This window comes from Gobio gobio (assembly GCF_949357685.1).
Source record: "Gobio gobio genome assembly, chromosome: 14".
Lineage (NCBI taxonomy): Eukaryota > Metazoa > Chordata > Actinopteri > Cypriniformes > Gobionidae > Gobio > Gobio gobio.
This window is the reverse complement of record NC_137107.1, coordinates 24817180-24829917: the sequence shown is the minus strand read 5'-3', so window position 1 is coordinate 24829917 and position 12738 is coordinate 24817180. Positions and strand designations below refer to the sequence as shown.

The window sequence follows — 12738 nt, the reverse complement described above, 5'->3', positions numbered from 1 at the left end:
TTATTTGCAAAGGCAATAGAGCGTTCATTTTTAGTGCCACTAACAGACTTTGTGGCCAAATAACATGGCAGTTTGGACATTTTCACAATCATCTGTTTTGAATAAAACTGAACGCCACTCACTGGACATTTCACTTTCAAAGTGTCGCAAAATGTAATAGAATTTTGCATAAATGTCGCCACAGGCATGTTTTATCAGTGAGCCTGGGTTTGACAATCCCCAAATCTTTCAAGAAAGACCTAATATAAGCGTTGGGTTGTTGAGCAGTGAAATATGCCTTATGAGAAATCATCTTTTATCATGAAATTGGGACTTTCAGCAACAGAGCTCAATAGTGACTGCAGCAGTAGTTGAATTCCTTATAAGACTACACTTTTTTCCACTTTTCATATATCTTTGGCTTCCAGTTGAATGCTATAATACATTGATTCATCTCATCTCTGTTTGTGTGGCTCAGAACTCTTTACTGTCTGGGATGCCTAAATGTGAAAACTACTTGCAGAGCTAAGACGCTTTTGCGCTCTATTCCCAAAAAAAAAAAAAAATACTGGTCGATACTGACAAGGTCAAGGAGATATACAGTGCGTTCCTAATATTTATTCAAACTATAAAGATTAGATTTCGCAAATGCTAGTAAGTTGCTCTCAGTCCATGCATCAGGATACTGCAGAGACAGAGAGCGCTCTCATTAGCGCGCTCTCATTTCACATGCTTGTGCAGACTCCGGTGAGAGGCAAGGCCACCTGCTGTCTAATTGCTTACTGAATGACTGGCTTTCTGGACCACTGCGGCTGAGGAAGTTAAACATCTGAGGCACCTTCCCCTTTTTCACTAGTCATGTTTGCCCAATGGAATAAAATGTATAGAGCAAATCAGGTTGTGGTACCTGCTATGTTTGGCATAAGCAGTATGATTGAACTGAGAAAATATCTGATCCGAGGCTGCGGATCTCCCACGTGAAGGCTTTGGCATGTGGGTTGGGAATAGAGTGCGCTGCCTGCCAATAAATAAAATACCGTTAATCAAATAACACTTACATTACATGTAATTAAATGTTGCTCTTTTCTTCATCAAGATCACCAGTGCTTACTTTATCTTTTTGAACTGGATTTGCACTTTTCTGGTGAGCCGATTACAGCATCCGAGGCTAAGAATAGCAATCGTTCCCCTGAAATCGCTCTTGACTGACAAGCCGACACAAATGGCACAAGGGCATATGCTTAAACGTCAAAGAATAACCCCTTCCTAGCAGATACTGATCAGCGTTTACGCATAACCAAAAGCAACTCATGCAGAATTTGTTTAAATTTAAATATGGCCCCTATCCTGTGATGATTCATCAAGCGATTCTCCTCCTCCTTGTACCTTTAACTAAATGCCAAGGAGACAAATGTGCGAATCTCATAATGCGACTTGACTCACCCTCCCACGGCTATGATTCACATCCAAGTAATGTCTCTTAACTAATCGCAAACTTAAACGCGCTGTTTAGCGTGGTGGCTTAACTTCATCTGGATGTCTCTCATATTCTAAATGTGTTAAACTAGCTGCATACATGTGATCCCTCGAATATCTGCTGTGTCTTCTGGGAGTTTCTGCAATAATATCTGCATCTCACTGTTCTACAAAAACAAGCGTGCGTTAGGTTTGTCGGAAAAGGCTTTTGAGCTTCAACTCTTTTGGGACTGATGTTTGTATGCTAAAGGATCATATCGCCAACAATCTGTGTAATGTACTGAAGATGAACTTTCAGTGGGAATGTCTCAGGATCCTTATTTATAATATCACATGGGTGGAAGAGTATTAGAAAAGACTTGTTTACCACCTCAAGGGCTTTTTCCTTCCTGTCAGTGGTTCCTATAGAATCACACCCACCCCACCAAAGAGTTCAAACCCATAATTGAACTAAAACATTCCAATGCTAATTTGGTAACAAACTGCAATGTTTTAAAGAATGAATATTTGTATTATTCTAAATAATGTTAAAATATTTGGTCACAATTCTAGCTATGACTTTTACCTACGACTTTTGCCTCAATAAACTCAAAATTACTGCTTATTAATAGTTAGTAAGGTAGTTTTTAAAGGGATAGTTTACCCAACAATGAAAATCCTAGCATCATTTGCTCACCCTCAAGTTGTTCCAAACCTGTATGAGTTTCTTTGTTCTGCTGAACACAAAAAGAAGATATTTTGAAGAATGTTGCCAACCAAACAGTTGATGGACCCCATTGACTTCCATAATATTTTTTCTGTGGTATGGAAGTCAATTCTATTAGCTGTTTCGGTTAGCAACATTCTTCAAAATATCTTCTTTTGTGTTCAGCAGAAGAAAGTAACTCATACAGGTTTGGAACAACTTGAGGGTGATTAAATGACGACAGAATTTTCATTATGGGTTGAAATATCGCTTTAAGTAAGTAAGGTATTGGATAGGATTAAGGGATGCATAAAATAAGGCATTAATATGTGCTTTGTAAGTACTAATAAACAGCCAATAGCCTAGTAATATGAATGCTAATAAGCAACTAGTTAATAGTGAGAATTGGATCCTAAATTAAAGTGTTAGTAAATATTAGGGGTTTTTTTTATTTTATTTTTTTAAAGAAGCCAGAATGCGCACAGAATAATTTCTAGATAATTTCTAGCTACATGCTACATGTGAAAAATGATTTTGGTCAATTTTGAGGTTTTCACAAAAATTAGTTCATTGTGCCCTCATCTAGCGATCCCAAAGCTCCAAATAGTAATTAAACATCTAAAAGTATCTTTATTTGTACATTTTCTGAGAGGAGTACCTTTCCTTTGTCCGTGAAAATGATCTAAGACGCCTCAGACAGTGAGCAATCTCGATATACATACATACATACACAGAATTGCAGTATTTCAAAATATCTATCATGCTGAGTATTCACGCAAACATTATCTCTTATGTCTTATGTGAATGTACGGTTAACTGTTGTGGAAAAACCTCTGATGTGTTACATTCATTTAGATCCGTGCGGTACAGTAGTCTTAATATAGGCTGTCTATTTCATTAATGTTAATCAAACAATTGTGGTGTCATGATGAAAAAAAGTCGAATATATATTAGAAAAAAACGTAACTGTCGCAGCGATGTTTTAAGTGTTTTGAACTGCGAGAGGCGTTACACTTTCTTCATAAGTTGAATACGGAAGGCGGTCCGTCAAAAACTAGATATGTTACTTTATAACATGTTAAATATGGATATTTTTCTTACACAAACCCATCGGCTCACTTCAGATGGGCTTTATTAACCCCCCGGAGCCATGTGGATTACTTTTATAATGGATGGATGCACTTTTTGGGGCTTCAAATTGTGGGCTGTCATTCACTGCCATTATAAAGCTTGGATTAGCCAGGACATTTTTAATATAACTGATTGTATTCATCTGAAAGAAGAATGACACATACATCTAGGATGGCTTGAGGGTGAGTAAAATATAGGATCTTTTTTTTTTTTTTTGCTGAACTATCCATTTAAGGTATGGTTGCTAGGTGATTTTGTTTTGGAAACTTTCAGAAAACTTTAACTTGACTTTTTCAAATTTCAAACAGGTGTAGCTCAGTAATTTTTTTGTCAGATTCCAACAAATCATACATCATTTTGTAGGTTTTAATAGAGAATGTGAAAATAACTAACTATTTTTAAACATTCTCATTGCGACTCACTTTGCCAGCACGGGTCCCAAATGTTTGTCTATCACTGTGTATATATGCCAATGCGTATATCTGTACATTGTCATATGAACAACATATTTGAGTTAAACTCAAGACTTTTTGAGTGCATTAGTTTAGTAAGTGAGTCAGTGAAGGATTCATCAGACAGATTCAAGCTCTGTTCCAAAACCTATTGAACCATTTTGCTGCATTCTGTCTACATAGACAGCTGCCTTCTAAGGAAACACTCCGCACGGAAATCATTAAACAAGCCGACTTCGAGTCATTTGTTCCTGATTTGGACCACCCTAGTCATGCTGTATGTTTCTGAGCGCAGCCAACAAAGATCACACAATATGAAGAAGTGTTGTCTTAGCATTATTTCACAATACACAGTCTTTTTCATCACATGCAAATGAGACTGCAAGCTCACAATTCAGAGAATAATATAATTTCCTTTGCTGTAGTGCAGTAGAGTAGTTCAGGAAACTTTGCTTTCAGCTAAGCTCTCTTTCTTGCGGTCTCTCAGGCCTCAGGCTTTCCATCCCGTATAGCTCTTATAAGGCTTAACTTTATATTGCGCTCTAATTTCATCTCTCTCTCTCTTCTCAATCAGCTAGTTCTCAGCTTTATTATCATTTCATAATACCCTGCCCATTTCTGAAATTTCTAGTTCCTTATTTGTGCAGTAATGTTAAGAAATCTTCTATTCTCATCTCTTCTTTATAGTTCCTGTCTTAACTTCATAGTTTAATTAAATGGATTTTATTCATATGATTTTAACGATTAATGCTGCTTTTTTTTTTTTGCAATACGAGTATGGCCAATAGTGATGCGCTCCTCAGACTAAGCCATAAAGCCCTTTAATAATGAACAGATTTTATTCAATGAGCTTTTACTCTGATTGGTTTGACACAGCAGAGGGCGGAGTCAAATCCTGTATCCTAGAGTTTTGCCATTCAAAGTCCCCATGAAATCAACTGATGATCATAATCTTCTTTCCTAATCAAAATTATTTTTGAAACAGGACAGTTGGGCAGAATATATTTATATATATTCTAATGTAGGAGGAGAGGCTTTTTCACTCTTGAGCGCATTTGAGTGGACAAAAATCTGTGTAGTGCAAGATGAGTCAATATTTTTGGCACATTTTTACAGTGCTAAAAAGACTGTACAGTGTTAAATTAGATGAAATTAAATGAAGCTAAAATAAAATTAAATATAAATATTAGATTGAAAAATAATCTAGAAATCTAGAAATTTGTTTGCACTGGCAACTAACTGAAACAAAATAATTTTAAGAACTAAGATTGCTAAGGCTTAAACTGGAATAAAGCTAAAAAAATTTAAACAAACTAAAATCAAATGGAAATCTGAAAATATAAAAACAAAAGCTATTTTAAAATATGAAGAAAAATATTCTAATAATTCACTACTAAAAAAACACTGCTGCAAAGTCTAAATATGTATATCAAAAGCCACAAAATAAAAATTATTTTAATAGGGACTTTAAAAATATAGGGCAAGTCATTCAAACTTCTTTTTCTTAACCCACTCACCCCTTCACAAGCTCAACCACGATAAAGTCACTGCCGTCTCCAAAGTTGAACAGTATCAGACCATCGGGGCTGGTGGTCTTGAACTGGAAGAAGAGGTGCATGGTGGCGTAAGCCTGCAGGGTGGACAGCGCCACATAGCTGGCTCGATTTCGGAAGCTGACCGGATCGGCTACGATGCGGCGCATGCCGAAGCGGGCGTTGAGCTCGCAGTAGGAGATGTCACCATTCTTGCACTGGTCTAGGTACGGCATGCCATTGAAAGAGAGGCCCTGCAGGTGGCCGATGAAGTTGGAAGGCATGACTGAGATAAAGCGCCGCTCGGTCATGATGCCCGTCTCTATGTGGTGGAACTCCAGCTGCGTGTGTGCTCCGCTCATCTGGCCTGTGGCGGAACCAAACACGCTCGATTAGTCAGGTCTGGGAGCTGATGATATGAGGGAATGGCGTGCTGCCTGAGCCCATCCCAAGGCAAGTACAGCTTTTGATGTTCAATTCAGAGTTGGATGTGCTGTAACGCTGAACTTGCAATGTGCAGGATGAATCTTAACCTGAAAAACTATTCTATATATATAATCTTTCAGTTGTAACCACCACTATGAATGTATAACATGCTGCCCTAACTAGGTACGATGCAGCAAGTCAAGCAAGTCTATGTACAGTATACTGAATGTGAAAATCTGTGAAGATAACTTTCTATAAGAAACATACTGAAATGTAAAGGATAAGTTCACATCAGAATGAACATTTCCTGATATTTTACTCACCCACATTCCCATGTCATCCAAGATGTTTATGTCTTTCTTTCTTCAGTCGAAAATAAATTAAGTTTGTTGAGTAAAACATTTCAGGATTTTTCTCCATATAGTGGACTTCAATGGCAACCAAAGGGTTGAAGGTCCAAATTGCAGTCAATGCAGCTTCAAAGGGCTCTACATGATCCCAACCAAGGAATGAGGGTCTTATCTAGTGAAACGATCGGTCATTTAAAAAAAAAAAACAAGAAAACAATCTACTATATAATTTTTAACCACAAATTCTTGTCTTGCTCTGCGCCATGCATTGCGCAATCACGTCGGAAAGGTCACACGTGACGTACGTGGAAGTACCGACCCAGTGTTTACACAGCGTACATGCAAGGACTAAGTCAAACACCCTTTACAAAAAAAAAAGGAAAAACAGCGATGTCGGACGATTTACAAGTTAGAGGAGAAAATTAGAGTTTTTCGGCATTGGGTCAGTACTTCCACCCAGTCATGCGTGACCTTTCCAACGAGATTACGTAATGCGTGGCGCAGAGCAAGACAAGCATTTGTGGTTAAAAAGTATATCAAAAGTAAAAAAAAATTTAAAGTGACCGATAGTTTCGCTAGATAAGACCCTTATTCCTCGGCTGGGATCGTGTGTAGCCCTTTGAAGCTGCATTGAGACTGCAATTTAGACCGTCCACCCTTTGGTTGCCATTGAAGTCCACTATATGTTCTCCTCAAAAAAACGTAATTTCTTTTCGACTGAAGAAAGAAAGACATGAACATCTTGGATGACATGGGGGAGTAAATTATCAGGAAATTTTCATTCTGAAGTGAACTAATCCTTTAAAAGGGTCAAAAATGAAAATTCTGTCATTTTAATTACTTACCCTTATGTCGTTCGACACCCGTAAGACCTTTGTTCATCTTCGGAATGCAAATTAAGATATTTTTGTTGAAATCCGATGGCTCAGAAAGGCCTCCATTGGCAGCAATGACATTTCCTCTCTCAAGACCCATTAAAGGTACTAAAGACGTCGTTACAAAGTCCATCTCACTAAAGTGGTTCTACAATAATTTTATGAAACGATGAGAATTGTTTTTGTGCGCAAAAAAAGTCTAAATAACTACTTTATTCAACAAGTTTTTGTCTTCCGTGTGGGCCTCTGACGTGAACTCACGAAGCACTACGACTCATGCGCGAGAATATGACGTAGAGCCGGCGTTCTCATAGATACTATATGTATACGTTGAATTCTACATTGATTGTGCTTTAGGTCTTGGCGTACTGGTCAAAATGGTGCTCAAGCGAGCATTTCCTGGATGCCCGAACCGCGAGAAACAAATAAGTGCACGTAAACAACTTTTTATTTTACTTGAATAAAGTCTTTATTTTGATAATTTTTTTGGTGCACAAAAACTATTCTCATCGCTTCATAAATTTATTGTAGAACCACTGTAGTGAGATGGACTTTGTAACGACGTCTTTAGTACCTTTTATGGGTCTTGAGAGAGGTAATGTCATTGCTGCCAATGGAGACCATTCTGAGTCATCGGATTTCAAGTAAAATATCTTCATTTGTGTTCCGAAGATGAACAAAGGTCTTACGGGTGTCATGAGGGTCATAAATGACAGAATTTTCATTTTTGGGTGAACTAACCCTTTAAGTCATTATTCACAGAAAATATTGAATTGTTCATTAAATGAGTAGCAAATTTATGAACAAACTATTCTTTGTCAATGGATTGGATTATTTGGTTTACAGACGAATTCTGAATTATTCATACACAAATTGTAAATTCAACTATGAGGAGCATGATTTTAGACCAATTAGATTTCATAGTTTCACAGTTAGACTAAAGAAAATAAAGCATTGTCTTTTTAAAAAATTTATGTAATGTCATTGTATACACAAGTTTGGGGTCGGTGAGATTTTTAATGTTTATGAAAGAAGTTTATTATGCTCACCAGGGCTGTATTTAATCAAAAATAGAATAAAACAATATTTTTAAATGTTACACACACACAAAAAATAACTATTATAATATAACATTTTAAATGTAATTTCATCCGCCATTGCTGCTGTCTTCAATATCAAATGATCCTTCAGAAATCATTCTAATATGATTAGAGAAACATTTATTATTATTATTATCAATGTTGAAAACGTCTCGGTTACGTATGGTAACCCTCGTTCCCTGAAGGAGGGAGCGGAGACGTACGTCGGTAATACCGACGAATTGGGATCACTTTAGAGAGCCCCTATCAGCTTCGAGATTTAGAGAACAGGCCAATGGGCCATTGGCGTGCGAGATTTGCATCTCGCGCTCCGCCCCGCGCCGCGGGTATAAACAGGAAGCGAGAGCATCGCACTGACGTTTTTCACTGAGGAGCCGAACTAGTGACTCGGCCATGCAGTGATGGTAAGGAACTGTGGCGACGGGACGTACGTCTCCGTTCCCTCCTTCAGGGAACGAGGGTTACCATACGTAACCGAGACGTTCCCTTTCAGTCGGTCACTACGATCGGTCAGTACGTCGGTAATACAGACGAATTGGGATCCCTATGGAAAACGCCACAGTTACTACCACTTCCAGCGCCCAGCGAGAGCCCCTCAGACCCCGTTCTGAAGCGGGCGGGAAGATTCACGCCAGAAGAGTCATACTGCTGTTCCGCAAGACCCATTCAGCAGACTTGATTGGATAGCGCTGGGAAAGCGTGCCCGAAGGACGCTGCGGGAGCCACATCATGCCCAGAGGGAGTTACCATGTGGAAAGAATACGTATGGGCTGGCCGTGGGCAGCTCAACATACGAAGTCCCAGGGGAGGCCCCGGCCTAATGCAGGCGGGGGACGACACCGTACTGAGACGGCAGAGGAATTCTGCCAAGGGAAAGACACGAGCTCGCCGTAGGGAGCTGTACCGTGGAGAATACACGTATGGGACCGCCGTAGGAGTCACGACATACGGAACCCAGCCTGACACAAGTTCCACCAATGCATACGAGTGCCAGACCTGGCGTCGGACGCTCCGCAACATCCGACTGCCGAGGGGTGCGGAGGACTCAACAGGGTTCGCCAATCCTGGGGAACTCGACTGGAGAAAATAAGCGCACGTATCCGTTCCAGGGGAAAGGAATGGCGCAGCAAGCCGACACTAGAACGGGCACTTCAGTGAAGCTGACTATGGGAAGCGAGCACACGAGAAGCCACCAGCTCTACACGCAGGCTATAAAACCTAGCGAACGTGTTGGGTGTCGCCCAGCCCACAGTTCTACAAATGTCTGTCAGCGAGGTGCCACGGGCCAGCGCCCAGGAAGAAGCTACACCCCAGGTGGAGTGAGCTCTAACCCCGAGCGGGCAGGGCACGTCTTGGGATTCATACGCCAAGACGATGGCATCCACTATCCAGTGGGCCATCCTCTGCTTGGAGACAGCCTTTCCCTTCTGCTGTCCTCCGTAACAGACGAAGAGCTGCTCTGAGGTCCTGAAGCTTTGCGTTCTGTCCACGTAAGTCCGGAGAGCACGGACGGGACAGAGCAAAGCTAGGGCTGGGTCTGCCTCCTCCGAAGGCAGCGCTTGCAGGCTCACCACTTGGTCCCGGAAGGGAGTAGTGGGAACCTTGGGCACATATCCAGGCCGGGGTCTCAGGGTCACCTGAGAATCACCCGGCCCGAATTCCAGGCACGATTCGTCGACCGAAAATGCCTGCAGGTCCCCTACCCTCTTAACTGAGGCCAATGCAATCAGGAGTATTGTCTTTAGAGACAAGATCTTAAGCTCTACTGACTGTAAAGGCTCGAAGGGCGCCCTCTGCAGTGCGGTCAGCACCAGAGACAAGTCCCAAGAGGGTATAGAAGAAGGGCGAGGAGGATTTAGTCTCCTCGCTCCCCTTAGGAACCTGACGATCAGATCATGCTTGCCTAAGGACTCACCATTAATGAGGTCATGGCTTGCGGCGATGGCGGCAACATATACCTTGAGGGTGGAGGGAGACAGCCTTCGCTCCAACCCGTCTTGAAGAAAAGATAGCACAGATCCGATCGAACACTTCCGGGGGTCTTCTCGGCGAGAAGAGCACCAGTCGACGAACAGGTTCCACTTCAACGCATAAAGCCGTCTCGTAGAGGGGGCTCTGGCGGAAGCGATGGTGTCGACTACCGCTTGCGGTAGGTCACCTAGAACCTCCGCGTCCCGTCCAGGGACCAGACATGGAGTTTCCAGAGGTCTGGACGCGGGTGCCATAGGGTGCCCCGTCTCTGAGACAGAAGGTCCTGCCTCAGAGGAATGGGCCAAGGAGGTGCTGTCGCGAGGAGCACTAGTTCCGGGAACCACGTCCTGTTGGGCCAGTACGGAGCTACCAAGAGGAGATGCTCCTCGTCCTCCCTGACCTTGCACAGTGTCTGTGCAAGAAGGCTCACTGGGGGAAACGCATATTTGCGCAGAGCCCGGGGCCAGCTGTGTGCCAGTGCATCCGTGCCGAGGGTCCCCTCGGACAGGGAATAAAACAACTGGCAGTGGGTCGTGTCGTGGGCGGCAAACAGATCGATCTGTGCGGCCCCAAAGCGACTCCAAATCAGCTGGACCACCTGGGGGTGGAGTCGCCACTCTCCGGGAAGCACTGGCAACCGTGACAGCTCGTCGGCCGCACGATTGAGCAGGCCCGGAATGTGGATAGCACGAAGGGACCTCAGATGCTTCTGACTCCACAGGAGGAGATGGCGGGCGAGTTGGGAAAACCGGCGGGAGCGTAGACCACCTTGTTTGTTAATGTACGCAACGGCCGTCGTGCTGTCCGTCCGGACCAGCACGTGCTTGTCTTTGAGCGACCCTTTGAGGCGGCTGAGAGCAAGACGAACTGCCAGCAACTCTAGGCAATTGATATGCCATTGCAGTTGGGGCCCCGTCCACAGACCCGATACTGCAAGCCCGTTGTACGTGGCCCCCCAACCCGTGGGTGAGGCATCCGTGGAGACAACATGATGCCTGGACACTTGTTCTAGAGGCACTCCTGCCCGTAGAAATGAAGGGTCCGACCACGGGGTGAGGGTTTGGCTGCATCTCGGCGTCACTTGGACACGGAGGGACCCGCTGTGCCACGCCCATCTCGGGACTCGGTCGTGTAGCCAGTGCTGAAGCGGTCTCATATGGAGCAGCCCTAGCGGCGTTACTGCGGCTGCTGCTGCCATATGCCCCAGGAGCCTCTGAAAATGTTTCAGTGGAACCGCTGTACTGCGTTTGAGCGTACTCAAGCAGCTCAGCACCGACTGGACGCACTCCTCTGTGAGGCGCGCAGTCATGGCGACCGAGTCGATCTCCATCCCGAGAAAAGAGATCCTCTGTACGGGACAGAGTTTGCTCTTCTCCCAGTTGACCCGAAGACCCAACTGGCTGAGGTGCCGGAGCACCATGTCCCTGTGTTCGCACAACTGCTCCCGTGACTGGGCAAGAATCAGCCAGTCGTCGAGATAGTTGAGGATGCGAACACCACGCTCTCTCATGGGAGCAATGGCCGCCTCCGCGACTTTCGTGAAGACACGGGGCGACAGGGACAGCCCGAAGGGCAGGACTTTGTACTGGTATGCCCGTCCGTCGAAAGCAAAGCATAGAAACGGTCTGTGTCGAGGGAGAATCGAGACATGAAAGTACGCGTCCTTCAGGTCGATCGCTGCAAACCAATCCTGGGGACGGATGCATCTGAAGATGCGTTTCTGGGTTAACATTCGGAACGGCATCCTGTGGAGGGAGCGGTTCAGGTAACGCAGGTCCAGGATCGGTCGTAACCCGCCACCTTTCTTGGGTACAATGAAGTACAGGCTGTAGAACCCGGACCTCATATCGGCTGGAGGGACCGGCTTTATCGCGTCCTTCGCCAGTAGGACAGCGATCTCCGCCCGAAGCACGGGGGCATCCACCCACGCAATAGACGTGAAGTGAACGCCCCCGAACTTGGGCGGACGCCGGGCGAACTGAATCGCAAGCCGAGTCTGATTGTACAGATGACCCAGCGAGACGGGCTGGGGAGCGCTAGCCAGGCCCCCAGAGACCGAACAAGCGGGGTCATTGGTACCACAGACGTACCCGCAGCAGGGCAGCGAGGCGGAATGCAGGGACCCCAGGACGACATGGGAGTGGTCCGTGTAGGGGTCTGGGTCTGACACACGACCTGCATCCGCTGAGGGGGTGCGCAAGTGTGGGAAGGCCGCTTGAGTGCGTTCCCACAGCCGGCACCCCCTGCTGGCGATTTGGAGAGGCACCAGAGGCTGACAAGGCATGGGAGCGTTGTACACCGCCCAGCGCGCTCTCCAAATGAAGGAGGGGCTGAGCGTGGCAAGGCTTTGTGGCGTTGCACACGGTCTGCCTCACCTCCTTCCTCAGCGGGGAACAAGAGCGGCGAGGCATAGCGTCGCGCACTGTCGTCCACACACCGCTGAGAAGAGGGGAATGAGAGTGGCGAGGCTTGTAGCGTCACACACTGCCATTCTCGCCCTCTTGTGGGGAGGGGAATGAGGGCGGCGAGGCTTGTAGCGTCACACGCTGCCATTCCTGAACTCCCGAGACCCAGAGATATTGGAACGGTTCTTCTCTTTTTTTTTTTTTTTTTTTTAATATATATATATATATTTGGGTACCACTGGCTGTTTTTAACCCCAGTGGCGGAACAGAATTACTAATGGTTTTTACCCGGCCCTCCTCCGGGGGAAGAACAGTCCCGAACCAAATCCGGGTCAATGGTGTTTCTGGACATCGTC

At 44.6% G+C, this 12738-nt stretch overlaps 1 protein-coding gene across 1 annotated transcript in view; it reads right to left on the bottom strand.

The window, feature by feature from the left end:
- The window catches only part of nrxn2a (neurexin 2a), a gene marked incomplete at its 5' end in the record, with an annotated part of 403284 nt that overhangs the window by 246032 nt on the left and 144514 nt on the right, over positions 1–12738 (bottom strand). The window contains one exon of the mRNA XM_079834263.1: positions 5241–5622. Within this exon, the coding sequence (XP_079690389.1) occupies positions 5241–5622 (382 nt within the window). The remainder of the gene's footprint in view (positions 1–5240; positions 5623–12738) is intronic.